We start from the raw sequence: 22,947 nt of genomic DNA, 5'->3' as shown, positions 1-22,947 counted from the left end.
GTCGCCAGGAGCAACTGGTGGGCTCAGGTGGTGGTGCCCCCAACCTTGCATCCCATAATCAAATTTGAGCTCTATCTCAGAATTGGCCTGACAATTGGCCCTTGACTAATTCAAACTCAGATTTGATTTAGCAGTGACTGAGCTGGTATCTTTGATAGACGTTAGAAGGTGTTTTTGCTCATCTATCGGATGCCAATTACAACAGTGTTCTAGGGTGATACTAAACCATAATGAGCCTTTTATATATATAGGCGTAATACATAGCCTATATTCCGCGCTCGAGCGCATGCATAAAGCTTGCTGCAAAGCACCAGCAAAATTAATGATTATGAGTGTGTTTGTAAAAAAAATAGCCATTTTATTTATAAATAAACTAGTGTTTTCTGAGTCAGTGTCGGCTGCAAAGAAGAAGTTGACGATGCTGGCTCGCCATCTCCGCAGTATAGTGAACGCACCTATAGAGAGAAACACACCTTTCATATGGATTACATAAGTAGAGAGTGTTTGTTTTCAGTTTTAATTGGTTTGTTTAACAGTAGACATTTCAAGCTATCTATAGATATATTTCTCATGTCTGTGAGGCAAGTAGCCTGTATGCTGATTTTTGCTTCATTTTTGTGACGCGCCCCAGTTTAGGGAGACTGAGACAGCAGAAAGTGCATCCTGTTTGTTTTCTTTATTTTACAAAAGCTCATTTTGTAGTTTATTGTGAGTTTACACAAATAAAAGTATATAAAAGTCTAATCTGTATGACCAAAAATGACGGAATATGTCAGTGTTTATCATGTGCAAGTGCAAGTGCAAGTGATCGTGCCTCCTCATGCAGTAAGCGCCCTATACTTCAGCTTCTCCACACAAATTTTGGTAATGCGCCTAATAATAGCGCACATTTTAGTGAGCGTACTACATACGTTTCAAGTGATAAGCCATATTTGAGGTCGATGGATGACAGGCAAACGTTTTTTTTTTTTTTTTTTCTGGCCGACATACTATAGTTACCACAAGGTTAACGATCTGTCCCTCACGGACTGCGTGACTTCGCCACAATTTTTTCCCTATGACTAACTGACTAATTAAATTTTGGTTGATTAAGCCTCTTCTCGTCGACTAGTGATTAGTTGACTATTAGAGGACAGCCCTAGTAATAATCATTACCGCAGTATATTTTCCTTGCAACTGGTGGGAGTTCAGCACTCTGCGTCACGTTTATTAACATGCCATGTATTTTAAATAGTTATTTTTAAAGGGCCGGTCTCAAGATGGAGCAGTCTGTTTCATTAATTTGAGCTCCATATTTCTAGTAATGCTATTTGAGTTGTTTTTGTAGTTAAATTTCAAACTCAGCAAAAAGTCACGTAATGCATTATGGCCCGGGCAGGGAGCGCACGATTTAAAGGGGCCGCAGCCTGAATCGGTGCATAGTTAATGATGCCCCAAAATAGGCAGTTAAAAAAATTAATTAAAAAAAATCTATGGGGTATTTTGAGCTGAAACTTCACAGACACATTCAGGAGACACCTTAGACTTATATTACATCTTGTAAAAACTGGTTCTAGGGCACCTTTAAATTTCGAATTGAAATTTTAGAATTATTTACAATGATTTTTATGAACATTCTTTTCAGGAATTCATATTATATTATAACTTATCCTAACAAATTTGTTTTTCATCCTGTTCTTAGTGGTAGCCCTGATTGAGCCCACGCCGTTCACTCTGTATCCAGGGGATAAATTGGAGCTGATCTGTAAAGATAAAGAGGAGACACAGGAAGTGACTTGGACTAAGGACCATGTTCCACTGGTTGACGGAGAGCACACCCGTCTGCGCAACGATCAGATGGAGATTGAATCAGTAGAGCCGGCCGACTCTGGTCTGTATGCTTGCTTTGCTCAGGGACCCAACAGCAACCATACAGATTACTTCAATGTCAACGTCACTGGTAAGAAACTGATTGAATACAAAAAGGATGATCATTTAACATTTGTATTGTTCACAAAAACAACAAAATCATAACCTGATTTCCTGTTCTTGGTCAGATGGATTGATTTCCTCAGAAGATGATGATGAAGATGAGTCTTCCTCAGAGGAGGCCAAGCTATCAAGTGACCAGAAGCTGCTTCGTGAGTCACCGCTGCTCTCTTAGTCAGACTCATACTTATTCAGATATGTAAACGTTAATACGAAACTAAATTGTTAGGATTGTTCTTCAAAGCAGGAATTATAACAGGAAATATTGCACATTTTTGTTTTATAAACCAGAGCCATCTTGTGGAATGTACCGAGCTTTAGTTCATTAGACTGAAAGTCTTTGTGTCTTTTGATGGATTAGTCTTTGAGTCCCAAGGGCACTATCAAGCCAGTCAAAAGGAGCGAAACCATCGACCAACCCAAATCTTACACACTTTGATCTGCGGTCACCTTAGTACAGTCACTCTCTTGGAACGTACTCTTATTGTTGCTTTGCTGTTCTAAGATGTTCACATTTTACTTTCATTTAGTTTCCAATAGGGGTGGGCGATATAGCTAAAATCTTATTTCACGATAACGATACATATCATGATATAGTTATTCTTATTTTAATTTTTGTTATTAAAAATAACAAAGAAGCAAATCATAAGCAATATGATATACAATATAATAAAAATATTAACTAAACAAATTAAGTTTTTCAGTTACAATAAGTAGAAATAGTACAGAAATTGAATAATCAAATGTAACAAATAAAATACTGCATAGTCTTGCATGTATGAATTAAATATAACTTTATTCCTATTAAAGCTACAAAAGTTATTCAGTCAAGAGCAGTAAGTTATTTTCTCTTTTGTTCACATTGATTCACATAAATAACGCAGAGCAGTAGGTTTATTAGGCTGCTGTCACTTTAAGACTGAATGCACGGATCCAATATACTGGCACACATCCGGTTTACACCTAACTATTTACTTTCACTTGAAACATAACCGGCTGTGTTTACATGAATACTCCACATGGTGGGCATTTTGACATAATTGTGTGTGTATTCGACCATTCAAGCGCAATAAGACTTGAAAGAGAACTGCATTCACAATCACATGCCGAGAGACACAGCTTTCTGTACGCGCACTTTAGCTGTGTGGAAGTCTCAGTCAGTGCGAGCACTTTTTCACAGCTTATTGTGCTCAATAACTTTTTAACATGAAGCACGTCCCAAATTCGCAATCGCCTTCTGAGAGAGGTAGCTTTCCATGTGCGCACTTTGGCAGTGTGCCAGTCAGTGCGAACATGCACTGAGTTCTTTTTCATGATTTATTGAGTTTAATAACTATTTTTAACATCAAGCACGTCCAACACTTTGTCTTATTCTTGCGTTTCATCACTCTTAACCCTTAAATGCATGACTGTTTCGCCAACCATTCTTACATATTCGGGTCTTTATCGTCCCGGATCTATATCTAACACGGAAGGATCTCTACCTGTCGTGATAATATAAAACTCCTCTGATATTAGAGTAACAATTACAGAAGAATAAAATAAATTGTATTTTGTTACCTTTTGGAGCTTGAAAGGGCTCCGTTTTATGCCATCATCCCTGTCCTTGTCAGAGCTCATTTCCCAGTAAATTCAGCAAATAATGGGCTAGTTTTATGTTTGAGGTCGCGAATATGAGCCCATTCGCGATCTCAAACATATTCTCAGAACTATATAATTTTCAACATCTTCAAAATCAATATTTCGATCGCTAACAGCTTCACGAGATTCATCCAGTGACAGTTACAGTCATATTTGATTGCGTTCAGGACTCGCTCTGCAGTAAATCGCTGAGCCATTTCATGTTTCTCTTATTATTTCGTTTTCTGTCTAAATAAGTCGTCACTCCAGCATTGTGTATCAGACATTGCCACCTTGTGGAACAAAGGTGAACTGCACTTATTCCGTCATCTAAGATTCAATTATTGTTGTGCAAAAAAAATATATGTACACTCATACACACCTCGGGTCGTTTGCGACCCTATACAATTTTTACAAAAAATGAATACAAAAATAGGCATTCTTTTATAATTTTATGATTTTTTTTGTTATATTCTTTATAATGAATTGATTGAGGAATACCAAGAAGGTTGATGTCTAACATTAAAAAATGAACGAGGAGGAGGGTAGTGAATGACGTCCCGGGTCGCTAAAGACCCGAGGTATGCATTTAAGGGTTAAGTGTCAATTGTGCTGTGCTACGCGTATATATTTACATACCACAATTTAGCAAAATCTCTAATAATAGACATGTTATATCATCGCCACAATATATACCGTCATACCGCCCAGCCCTAGTTTCGAAACAATTTAATTTTCTCAGTCTTACTTACTGTACTTTCTATCTGTTCCTCAGCAATGGCACCTGTCTGGGCTCAACCTGATAAGATGGAGAAGAAGCTCCACGCGGTTCCCGCCAGCAAAACTGTCAAGTTCCGTTGCCAGGCCAACGGTAACCCTACACCAACACTCAAGTGGCTCAAGAATGGCAAAGAGTTTAAGAGAGACCAGCGAATAGGAGGATTCAAGGTGAGGGCAATACCTGTGCTAGATCAACATCCCAAGTCTATCTGCAGTTTAAATCAGAGATGCTATTAAAATATCTATGCCTTAATGCTGTCAAACTCACAAGAATAGTTGGTGTGAAATTAGTCCACTGATAAACTCGTATGATAAAAATTGGTTACCAAACTTCATTTTGCTAGCCAGCTACTCTGATTTGGAGGTTAAAAGGGCACCTCCTTCTCAAAAGATCTGTCTTCCAGACACCTCACTGTTGCATGACAGAGGTTGAATAACCGTGCCTAGAGGGCAGACACTGGAGCTGTGGGTTTCTGGTGGAGGCGGCCTACTATTGCTTGGCTGTCCTTTTCCACAACTTTCCACAACTCATTGTGCTCAGACAGATGAGAATAAACTCCAGGATAAACCAACTCTGTCTTTTTACTCATTTGACCATTTTGATCAGGAATATCAAGAAACCCAAAGTAACATTTAAATTGATTCATTAGCGACATGTTTTTAGGAGTACTGCTTTAAGTTTTGGCCACGGCTCACTTGTTTCACACTCATTAATTTTGTAAGTCGACCCACAGTTATTCAAGTTATGCACAGTAACACATAATTTATGGTACAATGTTTATAGTGGAGCACAAAAGGAGAATTTTCTTCATGCATCTCTTGTCCATTTAAAGACAGTTTATAGTGATCACTTCAGTCAAAATCCTAACATATATTTATATCGATGTTGTCATACAACTTAAAGGGGTAGTTCAAGCAAAAATGAAGATTCTCTCATCATTTACTCATCTCACATGATTAACAGATTTCATTTAGTCTTTTATTCATCCATAAACCTTGATCAATGCACATACATAGAGCTCTTCAGCAGCTGAAGAACAAACCTCACTGGTTCTTGCGCATCAAACAATCACAGTTGAGCTTCCATTTGACAATCCTACTCTGAATATTAGGGATGCGAAAATAAATAATAAATTAATAATCAATTATCGAACTTATTTAGTAATCAACGCTCAAATTGCTAAAACTGAGTTTAAAAACATTTGAATGGCACATAAGGCCGTTTTTATATCAACTTTGTAATAGAATTGTTTCAAACATTTAAACGACAATAATAACTTGTTTTCATGACAGATTTATTCAAACATACATTAAATAATGAAGACTTCACTAACAGGTTAAGCAAAATTATAATTACTAGGTATGCAATAGTGCATCTATTTAGCAAAATGCTCTTCTCTAGAGATCTTTTTTCTAGCTAACTAATGAATTTATGGACATTGAAAAGCTTTCTTGAGGTAAATGTAACTTTAAGTGACATTGTAGAGCCTACAAGCTTGTTTTATTGACATTTTTCCCCTGGTGAAACACCGATTGAGTGATGAGACAGGATTCATTTCGGTAAGTTGTAAGCCAAAATTCGGTAAGCCAAAATTTCAGTGCATCCCTACTGAATATAATGTATGAGCTATAAAATAGTGTGAAGATTTCTCCAAAAGAGTTTTGAGATTTTTCATAATTTCTCAAAATAACAAAATACTGGTTTGGAAAATCAAAATGAGGATGATTAAATAATGACAGGTTATTTTAATGTTTTGGTTTAAATATTTCTTTAAAAACTACCAGACATTAAAATGACATTTTTCTTTCTTTTTTATTCCTTTTGTCCATTCCTCTCCCTTCTACATGACATTATAGTGATATTGTCCGCAGTTCTCTTCTTGTGTCATTGTGGACCTGTAGCGTCTGTGTTTCTCATCAAGGTGTTTTCCAGCTGGGAGACATTAGTCCTCTTCCTCTCCTCACCGCATATACACTTTACCATCTGGAGTGTGTTTGAGGCCACTGCAATGCATACACACATGCACGCACACAGTAACATGTGCATCGACATGGTTTTACATTTGAGTATACTAAGGAATATGCTTTGTTTGTTTTTTTCTTTTTTCTTTTTTTTTTTGGGGGGGGTATGTGGACACAGACTCAGTACCATATCATAGCGATAGTAATTCGTGCATAAATGCATCCAAACGTGTCTTTGAGCTCCATGAGTGTGAAGGGCTTCCGTCGAGGGGCCCTGTTGCAGTTTTTTGTAGTAACCTCCCCCCTGCACTCTTCCCAGTCTCTAGTGGTTTCTTTTGTTTAACAAGAGTCTGGCACAATTGTTCATTTACATTAAGTGTTTGTAAAAAGGAAGTCAGGCAGACTGTGAGTGTAGTTCACATCTGGGGTTCAGAAGGCCGAGAAACCATAACCTTTTATTAATTTTGCCCAACCTAAAGCTCATTTCTTCAAGCCACAGTAATGAGATGAGCTGTTACTGCAGAGAACACATGCTCTGTCTTTTGGATCATTATAGGTTTAGTTCACCCTAAAATGAAATCCTATTGTCATTTACTCACCCCTATGTTATTCCAAAGACATTCATATTTTCATGGAACACAAAAGGAGAGGACAAAATATCAATATTTAGTACCATAACATTAGACTTGTACATTTCTGATGACAAATAGACAAATAATACATAATTCACAAATAACAAAAATGTTGTAAATCTCTGCCATATGTTGATATAATAAATATACAGTACTGTGCAAAAGTATTAGGCACATTAGTATTTTCACCAAAAACTAAAAAAGGCTATTTATATCTATTGCTGTAGTTTTCCAGTAGGAAATATTAGTTTACAGATTATAAAATATATTTATTTATCAATGAACTTATAATAAAATCAAAATTTGTTATGACCACGCTATGCGTTTTAAACAGCTTTTGTCCTAGGTACACTTGTACATAGTTTTTCAGGTAGTTTTTCAGGTCGGTTTCTGCAAGCGTCTTGGAGACATTGCCGCAGTTCTTCTGGATTTCTCAGTTTTTTCTGTAATCCCAGATGGACTCGATGTTGCACTCCTTGTGCATACAAAAATCTGATATTTCCTACTGACACACTACAGCAAAAGATCAGACATAACATTAAGATCACCTTCCTAATATTGTGTTGGTCCCCCTTTTGCCGCCAAAACAGCCCTGACCCATCGAGGCATGGACTCCTCTAGACCCCTGAAGGTGTGCTGTGGTATCTGACACCAAGACGTTAGCAGCAGATCCTTTCAGTCCTGTAAGTTGTGAGGTGGAGCCTCCATGGATCGGACTTGTTTGTTTAGCACATCCCATAGATGCTCCATTGGATTGAGATCTGGGGAATTTGGAGGCCAAGTACAAAACCTCAAACTCGTTGTTGTGCTCCTCAAACCATTCCTGAACCATTTTTGCTTTGTGTCAGGAGCATTATCCTGCTGAAAGAGGCCACAGCCACCAGGGAATACCGTTTCCATGAAAGGGTGTACATGGTCTGCAACAATGCTTAGGTAGGTGGTACGTGTCAAAGTAACATCCACATGGATGGCAGGACCCAAGGTTTCCCAGCAGAACATCGCCCAAAGCATCACACTGCCTCCGCCAGCTTTCCTTCTTCCCATAGTGCATCCTAGTGCCATCTGCTCCCCAGATAAGCGACGCACACGCACCCGGCCATCCATGTGATGTAGAAGAAAATGTGATTCATCAGACCAGGCCACCTTCTTCCATTGCTCCGTGGTCCAGTTCTGAGGCTCACGTGTCACTGTTGGCTCTTTCAGCGGTGGACAGGGGTCAGCATGGGCACCCTGACTGATCTGCAGCTATGCAGCTCCATACGCAACAAACTGATGCACTGTGTATTCTGACACCTTTCTATCAGAACCAGCATTAACTTCTTGAGCAGTTTGAGCTTCAGTAGCTCGTCTGTTGGATCGGACCACACTGCCCAGCCATTAATGAGCCTTGGCCGCCCATGACCCTGTCGCCGGTTCACCACTGTGGGAGCACTTTTGATAGATCCTGACCACTGCAGACCGGGAACACCCCACAAGAGCTGCAGTTTTGGAAATGCTCTGACCAAGTCGTCTAGCCATCACAATTTGGCCCTTGTCAAGCTCGCTCGAAATCTTTTTTTTTTTTTTTTTTTTTTGGTGAAAATACTAATGTGCCTAAGACTTTTGCTTAGTACTGTATATTATACACATATATTTTAAATAGTTTAATATATATATATATATATATATATATATATATATATATATATATATATATATATATATATATATATATATATATATATATATATATATATATATATATATATATATATATATAATATAATATAATTAAAAACGCAGCTGAATTGTAGAGGTCCATGTTGCTTAGCAGACATATGTTTTTCAGTAGACTGAAGTTTGATGTTTGCTGGCAGTTTGTAGAGCTCTTGGCTTAAGAAGAGCTCTGTGTTAGTGGACATGGAGAGGCCTGTTTCCCACTCTCCACCATGGAACAAGCTGTTCTCCATGGCTCTGTTCTTGTGCCTGACTGATGTTAAACTGACCTGACGGGGATTTGCTGCCAACTCACTATGTTAAACCTCTTCAGCCTTTCATTGAAATGATCCTAAAAGACAATCAGCCCTCTAATGCATTTAGCAGTTTTCTGTTTTTATATGTTGGGCTGCAAGAAGATTTTGTGTATAGAAGTCTTTAATTGAAGAGTTTTGAATCAGATTCACTTCTGTGCCCTCATACAAGTGATTTTTTTTTGTTTTTTTCTAAATAAATCATACATTGTGGTATATTTAAATGCATCTAGGTGCACACAGAATCTGCACACTTTTTTACATTTTTCATTTTACTGCACAGGTTCGAGAACACATGTGGACCATCATAATGGAGTCGGTGGTACCGTCAGACAAAGGAAACTACACCTGCCTGGTGGAAAATAAATACGGCAGCATCAATCACACCTACCAGCTGGACGTAGTCGGTCAGTCATATTTCTTGTCTAACCTCTACATTTTAAAAGTTTGTTTGATGTAGCTCAAGTACTTTGTCATTGTGAAACCCCAGGTGCATTTTAAAAATTCAAGAGAAAAATGTCAATTTAAAATAAAACAATACAAGTAATTAACAAAACATAAACTAAAATACAATAGTTAAATACATACAAGATGAAAAAATATAATAAATATGAATAATTAGCATAACAATACAATAAACTCAATAAAGAAGCTAAGGAAACTGAAGCATCATACAAAATATTTAAAGTTGCTCAGAATATTGGCAAAATGCCATATAAAATGTTAATGCAACACTATTATTATTATTGCACAAGTGTATAGCAGCATGAATTATTATTGCATTTATTAAATCTTTAAAATCTTTGGTAAATCTTCACTTTTTTGTTACTCTTTGGTTGTGAGCAAATTTGTGTTGGTCTTCCCTTCCCCACCCGTTCAGTTGCAATGATTTATTACTAACTCTTTTGATTAAATCGATTCATGTTTTTAGCTAGCACAGGCAGATGATCCCCAAGGGAGGGTCGCAGAACCACTGCAATGTTTACTCGAGTCAATCAGATGCAAATGGGTGTTGTTCACCATGCAGCTAATGCTTTGGCGCAGCACCACTAATGGTTACCATTACTTCCCTGAAATTAACTGAAGTAACGGGTGGCTTTACATTTTCCGTGCGAGTGTTTGTGTGTACGTGCTTGTCAAGGACAGGCACGTGTACTGTGTTGATTTTGCGTGCTAAATGATCCATTGCAAATATAAAGTGTTTACGTGATGCAGTGGATGAGTTAGAGACGCGGTTAGTGGCTCAAGATGAGATCAGTGTATTTGGAATAAAGTAATTTAAACACTGATTGGCTGACGTGGACTTGATTGATGCCTTCATTAAGTAGCAAATAAATCAGTGCCACACCCATGTAGACGGAGCCCACTGTGACATCATTTGCACCCTACATGCACATTCATGAGAAGACACCATTTGAATTTGTCACTCACACACGACACTCACACATTTATGCCATCGAGTCTTCTTGGGAAGTTCCTCCTTAGTAGTTCAGAGGATGTAATTGCGATGGGATTTCATGTGCGTGATTCTGAGCAAAAGAAAATGGACACATTAATCGCGTTCTTTTTTCTTTTTCTTTTTTCACATGATTATCTGTAGAGTTAAACTTGCCGCCTTTTGGTCAGAAGGCCTGAGAGATGGGCAGTGGCTTAAAATAACAACATTTCCACTCATTTCCACCAAATTACAGCAATTATAATGAGTTTCTAGTCTGCATGTTAAATAGGCTGCTCCCTGTAGGCCCTGTGAGATTAGTGACTAATGAACATCTGTTGAATATCCTGTTTGCCATAATGCAGATTTTTTTTAAGAGAGGAAAAGAAATAAAAAATTATGTTAATCAGGGTTATTTCTACCACACTGACATGTATAATGTGTTTGTGTGTGATACAGAGCGTTCACCACACAGGCCGATCCTTCAGGCCGGGTTGCCTGCTAACCGTACAGTAGTGGTGGGTAGTGACGTGGAGTTTGAGTGTAAAGTCTTCAGCGATCCTCAGCCACACATCCAGTGGCTGAAACACATCGAGGTGAACGGCAGCAGAGTCGGCCCTGACGGACTGCCGTACGTTCGGATCTTGAAGGTAAAAAACATTTCCTCTTACTGGTCAAGCTCCTAATGTTTGGTCAAAGATGAGAAAAGTGTTTCAGTTTTGTCTATACTAATAATGTAGTGACACCTCAAAGTTTACAATATTTTATTAATCATGAGTCAAATAATTTAACTCTTTCCCTGCTAGCATTTAAAAAAAGTTGCCAGCCACTGCCAGCATTTTTGATAATTTTCACAAAAATGTCATGGCCCCCAGAATATTTTGTTGTATGAATATCTGAACATGCAGTATACCAAAAGAAAAGAACAGAGCTTCTGCTTTTAAACAAACAAACAAACAAAAAAACATTTTATTCTAGCTTCATGCGTTCTTTTTTAGGAACACTTGAATGTCGGTAAGTTTCATAAAAAAAGCAAGATTTTGATGGCAGGGAAGCGTTTGCGTCATAAACGATGGAAAATTCCGTCAATGGTGGGGAAGCGTTTGCGTCATAAATGACGGAAAATTCCGTCAATGGTGGGGAAGCGTTTGCGTCATAAATGCTGGAATATTCCGTCAATGGTGGGGAAGCGTTTGCGTCATAAATGATGGAAAATTCCGTCAATGGTGGGGAAGCGTTTGCGTCATAAATGATGGAAAATTCCGTCAATGGTGGGGAAGCGTTTGCGTCATAAATGATGGAAAATTCCGTCAATGGTGGGGAAGCGTTAGCGTCATAAATGATGGAAAATTCCGTCAATGGTGGGGAAGCGTTAGCGTCATAAATGATGGAAAATTCCGTCAATGGTGGGGAAGCGTTAGCGTCATAAATGATGGAAAATTCCGTCAATGGTGAGGAAGCGTTTGCGTCATAAATGATGGAAAATTCCGTCAATGGTGGGGAAGTGTTTGCGTCATAAATGATGGAAAATTCCGTCAATGGTGGGGAAGTGTTTGCGTCATAAATGATGGAATATTCCGTCAATGGTGGGGAAGCGTTTGCGTCATAAATGATGGAAAATTCCGTCAATGGTGGGGAAGTGTTTGCGTCATAAATGATGGAATATTCCGTCAATGGTGGGGAAGCGTTTGCGTCATAAATGATGGAAAATTCCGTCAATGGTGGGGAAGCGTTTGCGTCATAAATGACGGAAAATTCCGTCAATGGTGGGGAAGCGTTTGCGTCATAAATGCTGGAATATTCCGTCAATGGTGGGGAAGCGTTTGCGTCATAAATGATGGAAAATTCCGTCAATGGTGGGGAAGCGTTTGCGTCATAAATGATGGAAAATTCCGTCAATGGTGGGGAAGCGTTTGCGTCATAAATGATGGAAAATTCCGTCAATGGTGGGGAAGCGTTAGCGTCATAAATGATGGAAAATTCCGTCAATGGTGGGGAAGCGTTTGCGTCATAAATGATGGAAAATTCCGTCAATGGTGGGGAAGCGTTTGCGTCATAAATGATGGAAAATTCCGTCAATGGTGGGGAAGCGTTTGCGTCATAAATGATGGAAAATTCCGTCAATGGTGGGGAAGCGTTTGCGTCATAAATGATGGAAAATTCCGTCAATGGTGGGGAAGCGTTTGCGTCATAAATGATGGAAAATTCCGTCAATGGTGGGGAAGCGTTTGCGTCATAAATGATGGAAAATTCCGTCAATGGTGGGGAAGCGTTAGCGTCATAAATGATGGAAAATTCCGTCAATGGTGGGGAAGCGTTAGCGTCATAAATGATGGAAAATTCCGTCAATGGTGGGGAAGCGTTTGCGTCATAAATGATGGAAAATTCCGTCAATGGCGGGGAAGCGTTTGCGTCATAAATGATGGAAAATTCCGTCAATGGTGGGGAAGCGTTTGCGTCATAAATGATGGAAAATTCCGTCAATGGTGGGGAAGCGTTTGCGTCATAAATGATGGAAAATTCCGTCAATGGTGGGGAAGCGTTTGCGTCATAAATGATGGAAAATTCCGTCAATGGTGGGGAAGCGTTAGCGTCATAAATGATGGAAAATTCCGTCAATGGTGGGGAAGCGTTAGCGTCATAAATGATGGAAAATTCCGTCAATGGTGGGGAAGCGTTTGCGTCATAAATGATGGAAAATTCCGTCAATGGCGGGGAAGCGTTTGCGTCATAAATGATGGAAAATTCCGTCAATGGCGGGGAAGCGTTTGCGTCATAAATGATGGAAAATTCCGTCAATGGTGGTGAAGCGTTTGCGTCATAAATGATGGAAAATTCCGTCAATGGCGGGGAAGCGTTTGTGTCATAAATGATGGAATATTCCGTCAATAGCAGGTAGGGATGCACCGATTTTTTTTTCTAGTACTCGCCTATACATTTATTAATTTCTCTCTCTCTTTTGGTGATGTTGCAGTTTTCCAAGCACAACACTGTGAGACTAATGAATGTACTATACTATAATGAAAAAAAAAAAAAACATTTTTATGTGCTTGTCACAAATTTCACAGTATCCAATAACCTTTAAAGGGCATAATTACCAATATATAATTTTGTTATATAAAAAGAAATTTTACAAACAAATTACAAACAATACAACAAATACTATAGAGATACAAATTAAATAAACTTGTTTTTCAGATACAGTAGGTTTATTTACCATGTATATATTTATTTAACATATTTTGTTGTTTTATTAACATGACAAATATAGGCTCCCTTTAAGACCGAATCCATGGATACTGACACATATCTTGTTTTCACCCAAATGTTTACGTCCACTTAAGCCATAACCGACTGTACTTACGTGAGATACTCGACACGATGGACATTTTGACAACTGTGTGCATTGATTTGACCATTCAGGCGCTTCTGGTCTGTGTCATTCAGCGCGATTCCGCCTATCCCACCTTCACTAATCGATAACGAATTGTGATTGAAAGCATACAGTTCTCAATGTGTGTGTTGTCATCATTAATTTTGAAGTGTTTCCACACCTCTGAGGTGTCTGCACGGACAATTCAGTCAGTTACGTCACGTGAGGTATCGGTCTTTGGTATCGGGGGTATTTTTACAAGCACAAGTACAAGTACATGAGCTTGGTATCGGCCTGGTATCGGTGAATCCCTAATAGTAGGGAATAGTGGGAGTTAAACTGGTCCCACATAAGTGCTATTTGAGAATTATTTATATACTATTATAATGTTGACTAATAATCATATATATTTTTTTATTTATTTATTTATTTTTACTATTTTTAGTTTTCATTTTTTTTTATATTTATATTTAGCTGTATTTTTATTTCAATTGTAGTTTTAGTAGTTTTCAGTACTACAGTTCTTACTTCAGTTCAACATTTTTCATTTTCTTTGAAGTTTAAGTTTTTTTAATCTAATATGTTTTTAATTTTATTTGAGCTTTATTTAAATTATCGTACAGATTTTTTTAAAGTTTAGTTAACAATAGCAACACCACCCTACATTTTGTAAAAAATAAACAAAAACTGCTGACAGTTGAAGTCTATGGAGTAAACCAAATTTTCATATAAACTTGCACGGTAAGTGTATAAAAACATTTATTGGTCCCTGTGGTAATCGATGCTGCCACTGATACTGTAAATAGTGCTTAAGTTGTAACCTACAGTGTTCCTTTAAATATCAGAAATCCAAAAGTTCCTCAAAGTTCTCTACCTTTTCTGTTGCACTTAAAAGAGTGTGTCCAAAATTGTTTGTCCAAGTCTGTTTCAAAGTAACTTTCACCATATAACTTCACCTCTGTGTACCAAGCATGCCAGCAAATGGAGCAGGACTAACAGCTTTTGGGGAAAATATGAGCCTTGTTCTTGGCAGGCTGTCATAATCCATTTCATAAGAGCCGTAATGGCAGGTGGTGTCCTTCAGTGACAGCTGGGATCACAGTGACCTTAATGTTTGACTTTGTGCTTGACCTCTGTCATATGTTTGACCTCCACAGCACTCTGGGGTCAACAGCTCCAACACACAGGTCTTGACGCTGTACAACGTGACAGAAGAAGAAAGTGGGGAGTATATATGTAAAGTGGCCAATTATATAGGCCAAGCCAACCAATCAGCATGGCTCACCGTCGTTAAACACTCGCAAGGTAACACACGCCCCCTGCTACAGAGATACATCAGTGCAGAAAGAGGCAGAAGTAGATGTTTAGACGGAGGTAGAGACAGCGGTTATTAGGCTCTTAGGTGACCGTAACACATCTTCCCACTTCGTCGCTCCTTTTTTATTTTCTTGTGGTGCCGTAAATGACGCCATGGAAAATCCCAGCAGAGCAACTGGAAGTATTTTGGCTTATGTTTACACTGGACGTTTCCTTCTCTCCATCTCTGTGCAGCACTGTGCCCTCCTAATAAGGGTGTTTTTCATGCCCTCTGAAGATTACTTGCACTCTCTTGCACTTCAAAAGCGTTTCAGTGGCACCTTGAGAATGTGCTTGTCTAAATTCCTTCACCTCGCTCGAGGGCTTTTTCTTTTACCTTGCCCTATCCACTTTGCTTTTGTTTTTTCAGGACTACTTTGTTTCCATGACTATTAAATTCTGCAGTCTCTCTTTCTTCCTCATAAATACCACAAATACCACTGGCATTTCACAATTTTCAATGTCAAAGCAAAAATTAATATGATATTGAACACTCTCACAGGGATTTCATCTGTGACTACTGGTTTTCAAACTTTTGGTTGCATACTGCTAATAAATAATGTGTAGTAAAGGCAGAACTGCCGCTGTATGTTCTTTATCAAGAATAACAATGATATTAGTAAATTTTTATTTTTGTATTAATAATAATTGTAATGAATAATAAATATTGCATTAATAATACTAATAATTATTATTAATTGTAGTAATTGCAGTTGTAAAAATAACTGTTTTATCAAGAGTTGAGAATCGATTCTAGAAATTGTACCAATAACTTGCATGGTTTTCTGTGATTTAATTGCGATTAATCATGTTATGTGCGATTAATTTCAAAGTAGGATGATGCTTGAGCATAAAGCCTTAAAGGGATATTTCACCCAAAAATGTGGGTAACCAAACAGTTGATGGGCCCCATTGACTTCCATAGTATGGGGAAAAAGTGTATGGAAGTCATTGGGGCCCATCAACTGTTTGGTTACCAACAATCTTCAAAAATATCTTCTTTTGTGTTCAGGTTTGGAAGAACTTAAATGATGGCAGGATTTTCATTTTTGGGTGAACTATCCCTTTAATTGTGAAAGCTTTGTGCACTTAGTGTAGCCTTTTAAACAGTCCCCATAATCACAAAATTTCTAGCATACAGGACTCACAGGCTACTTCTGTAGATGGCAACATTTGGCAACTTAGTGCACTCCAATATTTTCTTGATTTGATGATTGCACTGGGATAGCAAATTCAACAGATACCATAGTATCGCCTGAAGCAAAGTGCCAGTACCTTTGACACATTTCTCTCTTTCTCTTTCTTTGTCACAAATACTTTGACTAGGCTTTCTAATCCACTGGTTTCACCTCCCAGTCTAAATGCCACTGTTTCCTTTTCTGAATGCGTGTGTATGTGAGAGCGTTTCTGTACAGTCTCTGCTGGGTAATGTTCCATGTGGCCCATCTTGTGCATGTGGAGATGGAGGCGGGTGGATGTCACCATCGTCTTCAGGTGTTGGGTCTGTAGCGGTTGGAGCCGCGTGCTCCGTTCTCCAACTAACCACGAATCTGTCAGCAGGGTCATCGAAGGATCCACTTCCAATCAGGGAGCTGTCCTGCTTTCTTTAAGGACGGTGAAGGGTGTTTCTCCAGCACCCTTCTCTTACTCCATGTTGTCAAATCTTCACCGTTCTTTATACAAAAACTCTGTCTCTCCTCTGGTGGGTTTTCCCGGAGCTCTCCGGCTTCATCCTGTGGTTCTTTCCTCTAGACGGCAGGCGTCAACACTACGGATAAGGAGATGGAGGTACTGCAGATCAGGAATGTGTCTTTAGAGGATGCTGGAGAGTACACCTGCTTGGCTGGGAACTCTATCGGCCACTCCCATCACTCTGCATGGTTGACTGTCTATAAAGGTATCTTTGGTTCTTGTGGTGCTCTTTTTGGTTGATGTTTCTCCCTGTCTAAAGCCCAAAGTATATCAACGTATAACAACAATAGATGTTCAAAATGTTGAAAACTTGTTCACAGTTTAAACGAGTACAAAGATATTTTTATCGGTCATAACTTGAGAAGAGAAATATTGAACAAGGATGAAACTTTCTATTGCGCACATTGTGTACTTTGAAAGGCTGGGTGTTCAGCTGTACACATACACCAAGCGTTTGCGTCAAAACTGAGGTATACTTTGGGCTTAACAGCGGCAGTTCACACTGTGGGTTGAATTTGGTCACATAACTGCGGTGATTTCCATAAAAATCTGCTGAAAATGTTCCTAATGTTCTGTTGAAATTGACTTTACTGTTTTTATCTTTGAGGTCCAAGAAGCCTCAAAATACCACCATGTTTTAACACAAAGTGGACATTCACTTTTCATAAATATGACTCATGTCTAATATATCACTCTAAAAATGTTGGGTTAAAACAATCCAATTTAGGTTGGATCTCAGCGATTGGGTTGGGTTAAATGTTTGCCCGACGTGCTGGGCAGTTTCATTTAACCCAAACTATTGTTTAAAATTTACTATATGTCTGGCTTAAAATGAACCCAAAATAGGTTTGGAAATTAAAAATCAGACACATAATCATTAGAGGCAACAGCAGTAAATTAAAAGGTGAACATTTATTAATAAGCAATTTAATAAATGTGTATTGTTTAATTATTATTCAATAAACGTGTTAATAAATGTTCATTTCCAACATACTTTGGGTTCAGTTTAAGCAAGAAATACAGTAATTTTCAAACAATAGTTGGGTCAAATAAAACTACCCAACAGGTTGGACAAACATTTAACCCAATTGCTGGGTTTGTCCATTTTCAACCCAACTTGGGTTGTTTTTAACCCAGCATTTCTTAGAGTGAATTTGGGATATAAATAAACCATTATGTGTAGTGTGTGAGAGAATCTTAACATGTGAATGTCGTCTATTTCTATTGTCTCTTAACAGAACATTTAAGACATTGTCATTGCTAGTAAACACTAGCTCTTTCATTTACTTTCATTACAAGCGATACAGTGGTTTTATAGCAAATAACAATTCTTTGTGAACCGCACCATTCTTCAACCCCTGTGTGTCTGCTTTGTGGTTTTGTTATTCATCTGGGTGTTGACTGACACTTGAAATGTCAGTTGAAGCATGTCAAAATGACATGTTTCTTGCCTTTCTTTATGAAAAGTGGAATCAAAGCGAAGCCAAACCTTCCACTATCTCCGACTACAACTGAACCTTGTGCAACTATTGTAGATATTTACTCAAAGACAGGAACATTACTTTTGAAAATCATTTACACTAAAATGAGTTGACTCAGAACAGTAGCCTTATAAAAGCTGATTAATTTTAGTGGGTCGCCTCATGGGGGCGTTATGAGATCACATGACCAGCCAATTACCCATGCTATTTATTCACATGCATAATAAATTATTTGTGGCTGACTGCGAGTAAATAATGGCATTGGTAAGGAAAGCGATTGCACTTTATTTTACAGTACGTGTACTTGCAGTGTATTTACACAAGAAAGTACTTTTGTGTCTAACTGCTTAGACTTAAAATTGGTTAAGTTTAGGGTTTGAACCTAGTTATACTAAGTACATAGGACATGCATGTAGAACAGGAATGTAAAATAAAATCTTACAAATAAAACTATTGATTTTGCACACAATGTCGCATCCCCGCTACTAGATATCTGTATACGTGTATGTATTGAACTAATTAAGTAATAACCGTAAATGTTTGGCGAACACATCTAATCATTCTCACAATGTACTAGATTAAAGTCAAAATAAGTTATATAATGCGTAACAACAAAAAACATCTGAGAACAGATGGGACATTGTGGCTAGTGGTTTGGCAAAGCTTTGTTTCCATTTTGCACTTTTATATTATAAAATCCTTTTCCTAGTTTTTCAAAATTAACCTGTTTCCAATTAACATTTCTGTGTGCCTGAAAACTGGACAAGCATCCCAAAGAGTGTGATTTTAAGCATAAGCACTATGCTGACATCATTTCCTCTTTGGCTCAGGTTTGATAAATACCTCACCTAGAAGGTGAATCTATTCATTGTTTAAATAGATTCGATTTATCAAGATGCTTGTCAGTCAAAATCTTAAACACATTCAACTTTAAGAATTAGGATTTCATTCTCGATGTTGAATGTTGGTCTTCTTGCATTTGCATGTTGCAGTCAGCAAACTGTGGGCCTAACTCTTATAATAAAACGCATTATGTAAATATAATAACTCAAAAGAGCATTTGAGCTTCATGTTCACACTACAATATTCATATTTGATTGTTCATTTAGTTACTAAAAGAGAAGGCAAAGAGAAGTGATCCGTCAATGAGATGCATTTGCATGTGCATTGTTGTGTGCTGTGTGAAATGTATACATGATACAATAATCTTTTGTGTGCATGAACTGTGTGAAAGAAGCTCCGTATAAAGAACCAGAGCCTTGGGGCAGACAAACACCAACCAAATAGCATAGGAAATATCTGTATCAGCCAGACTTCTCATGTAATTTTACCCCCATAACCTAGCTCTCCATTTATACTTAGCTGAAATGCATACCCGCTCAGATTTTGTCTGCCCACCCAGATAAGCCATTCCTCTCAATTTACATTTGTATTTGTGTTGCAAATTTAATGTCTCATATGAGTTTACATAAGGCCATTTTTTGGCTTAATCTCGTAGCGAGAGCTGCCAAGTATCATGAGCAGTGGTTTCCTTCTCCTGCTAGTCACATAAGCAGAAGAATGTGCCATGAAACCTGATCCATGAAAGAAGTAATTATCATGCTACAATAGGAGTTTGTGTTCATTGCAATGCACCATTCACGTGAACAACGACATCTCCAGATTGGTTTTTAGAGGACTTTTGTTTTGTGCATGTGCATGTGTGTGTATGCATCAGTGTGTTTGTGGTTTTATAAAGAATTTCATATGTACATTTAAAAAGAAAAAGGTCTCCTGCTAATATGATATTCTTAAAGCTTCTTAAACAGGCAGATGCTCTAACCTTGGCAGGAATGTGTACAATATAGAAGCGGAGTACATATTCATACCAATGCTAGACAGGCTGGCCATTAGAGTCACGGTTCAAAATATTCTCTCCAGCTGACCTTTTGCTAAGCTCCACTCCACGTTGGGTGCTATTGCTATATTTAAAAAGCATGGAATAAGCACACATATTCTGAGAAATAACATCTGAATTGCGAGATGTTAAATCAAAACTCGGAATTGTGAGAAATAGTCAGGAAAAAAACTCAGTTCTAAGAAAAATGGCAAAATTACGAGATATCAAGTTGGGAGAAAGTCTGAATTATGAGATGTTAACTCAAAATAGTGAGGTATAAACTCTATAAATTATGAATTGTGAGATTTAAAAATTCACTTGTTTTATTCTGTAGCATATATGGTCTTCCATAATTATTAAATGAATTTACTTTGGTGCAAATGTAGGTGTTTTACTGATTGTATACAGTGCTTAAAGGTGATAAAGAGGATTTTTTCATCGACTGAGAATCCAAAGACTGTTACTGAGTTTTTGAAATGAGCGCATGCGTAAGAACAACCCCCCTCCTTCGAAGGAACGCCTCCCAAAACTCGTAAACACTCGTATTGGAACACGAGTGTTTACCACCGGCATTCGCTGTGTCGTGTTAGTGGATTCATTATGTCGGACTCACCGCAGGTAACTCATAATCTGCAGTTGTTACTCCTGTCTCCTGACAAAAACATTGCATGCGGCGCCTGTGGAGTGTGGAAAGTTACTGGAGCGCAGCCGCGCTCGTCTCTCACAAGGAACGTCACGGCAGTGATTGACAAGCCAGAGAGCCAATCGTTTACGTGATGATCGCGTAAACGATTGGCTGATGTTTTTAAGGCCCTACCTCGTGCACAGATGATGTATATTAATATTATTACTTTCAGTGCACCTAATAAATAGTCTTTTATCAGTTAGTAAAGACAGTTTCAAGTAATATTGCAAAAATGTATAAAACAAAACATCCTCTTTAGCACCTTTAATAAATTTATTAGACCATCTGTCATAATAAAGAGAAAACACATATTTCAGGAATCATCTGTCAAATTTGTTTAAAACTAAACATTTTATTGTCATTTATTAGGGAAATAAGAAACTGAAACAACAATAGTTTTTATTCACACATAATAACCAAGAAAATTATATATTTTATTTTTATTTTGTATGGCCTTATTTTGGCCTTGATATCAGCTTGTATTCTTGCTGGCATTGTGTTTATGTACTTTTCCACAGTCTCTGTTGTTATTGACTTCCAAATAGTTTGTAGTTGTTCCCGAAGACTTGCTTTTGTGTGATCTATCTTTATAATCCATTAAATCCCAACAAAAATTATATTTTAGCATTAGAAACACTACTGTGGTTAAAGGGCTTATGCATACTGCTGTGGATTAACCATTACAGAAACATGAAAAATGATTTTGGTAATCACCAATACTGTTAGTTTAGGGCAGCTGTGGCGCAAACCTTACATTAGGTGGTGGCCTAATAAATTTGTTAAGCACTGTTTAAGACTGATTTAAAAAGAGGACTATTATAGGTGCGCCAGCAACAACATTTTGCAATATCTTAGGATAATTCCTGTAAAATTCTATTTTAAGTTATCCGAGCACATGGTTTCCAAAAGCTTGTTAATAGCAAAAGCTTGTCTGATAACATGTATGGCAACAGTTGCTCAGTACCATTAAGGCGGGACTTAGCAAAGGGTCAGTTGCAGTGATTGTTAAAGATTCAAGCTCTGCTGGTACAGGTACCTATATAGATTGGATATGTCATTGTTAGCACTTTATAAAGGTAAATAAACACATAATCATACCTTTAGCAGTCAGCAAGCTCATTCCCTTCCATTGTGCCATCTTGCATTGCTCCCTTCTTTCATAATCTAGCCATTCCTCCAACTCAACTGCCAAACCAGACGTACCTGGAGGTGCTGATCTACTGCGTGGGCTTCTTCCTTATCTGTGTGATGGTGGTGACCGCAGTGCTGGCCAAAATGCACAGCTCAGCCAAGAAAAGTGACTTCAACAGCCAGCTGGCTGTCCACAAGCTGGCCAAGAGCATCCCCCTGCGCAGACAGGTAACAGAAAGTAGATAGGGGGTTTGATCTCTTTACCACTAAACATTGAAACATCATATTTCAACAGTTTGTTAATGTTACTGTCTGGGTGTTGTAGTATGTGATTGATACTGAAAATGTTTCTCAAAAAAAAAAGAAAAAAAGACACAGGTCACCTTCAGAAGTCATCCAGGACTGCAACATAGTTTGAAGATATTCGACTATATTATCGTTAAAGATGACCTATTATGATTTTTTTCACATTCTTTAGGGATTTAATGTTCATGTTTGAGCATTAAAAATGTCTGCAAAGTTCCAAAGCACAAAGTCCCTCCAGCAGGGGTAACTCTCTAATTCAGTGTCACTGTTTCTGAACTCCCTGAAATGCCTCCATTGTAGCCTTGAGTTTTCTTCCAGGAACGAACACATCAGAATATTCCTCATTTAAATAATTCCCGTCTAAGACATACACAAAATAAATGGCAGGGGCCTGGTTGAGTTAGTTAGTAGTGTGTTGAAACTCACGGTTATGGTAAACAGCTTGATATTTCCCAAGAACACTCGAAGCGCTTGACCAATCGCAACACGTTTGTCCAGCTGACCACATTGCTCTTTTCAGAAGGAGGGGCTTCATAGAGCTGCATTTATCAAAAGCATTGTATGCTGCACTCAAAAAATGAACTTTACTGTTGTTAGTTTCACTCAAACCATCCTTTTTCACATTACTTAAACTCATG

General features: G+C 38.0%; 1 protein-coding gene across 4 annotated transcripts in view; it reads left to right on the top strand.

Moving 5' to 3' along the window:
• The window catches only part of LOC125280415 (fibroblast growth factor receptor 1-A), a 58,664-nt gene that overhangs the window by 22,586 nt on the left and 13,131 nt on the right, over positions 1 to 22,947 (top strand). Inside the window, exons 3-9 of one of the 4 annotated variants that reach the window (XM_048210937.1) lie at positions 1,682 to 1,939; positions 2,037 to 2,120; positions 4,364 to 4,536; positions 9,255 to 9,378; positions 10,866 to 11,056; positions 14,937 to 15,084; positions 22,041 to 22,231. In XM_048210937.1, coding sequence (XP_048066894.1) covers positions 1,682 to 1,939; positions 2,037 to 2,120; positions 4,364 to 4,536; positions 9,255 to 9,378; positions 10,866 to 11,056; positions 14,937 to 15,084; positions 22,041 to 22,231 — 1,169 coding nt within the window. Of the gene's footprint in view, positions 1 to 1,681; positions 1,940 to 2,036; positions 2,121 to 4,363; positions 4,537 to 9,254; positions 9,379 to 10,865; positions 11,057 to 14,936; positions 15,085 to 16,887; positions 17,033 to 22,040; positions 22,238 to 22,947 lie in introns of all 4 variants that reach the window. The other 3 variants (XM_048210935.1, XM_048210938.1, XM_048210936.1) reach the window with 3 other exon arrangements.

This window comes from Megalobrama amblycephala, linkage group LG12, assembly GCF_018812025.1.
Source record: "Megalobrama amblycephala isolate DHTTF-2021 linkage group LG12, ASM1881202v1, whole genome shotgun sequence".
Classification (NCBI taxonomy): Eukaryota; Metazoa; Chordata; class Actinopteri; order Cypriniformes; family Xenocyprididae; genus Megalobrama; species Megalobrama amblycephala.
Note: the sequence above shows the minus strand (reverse complement) of the source record. Positions and strands in the feature narration are given on the sequence as shown.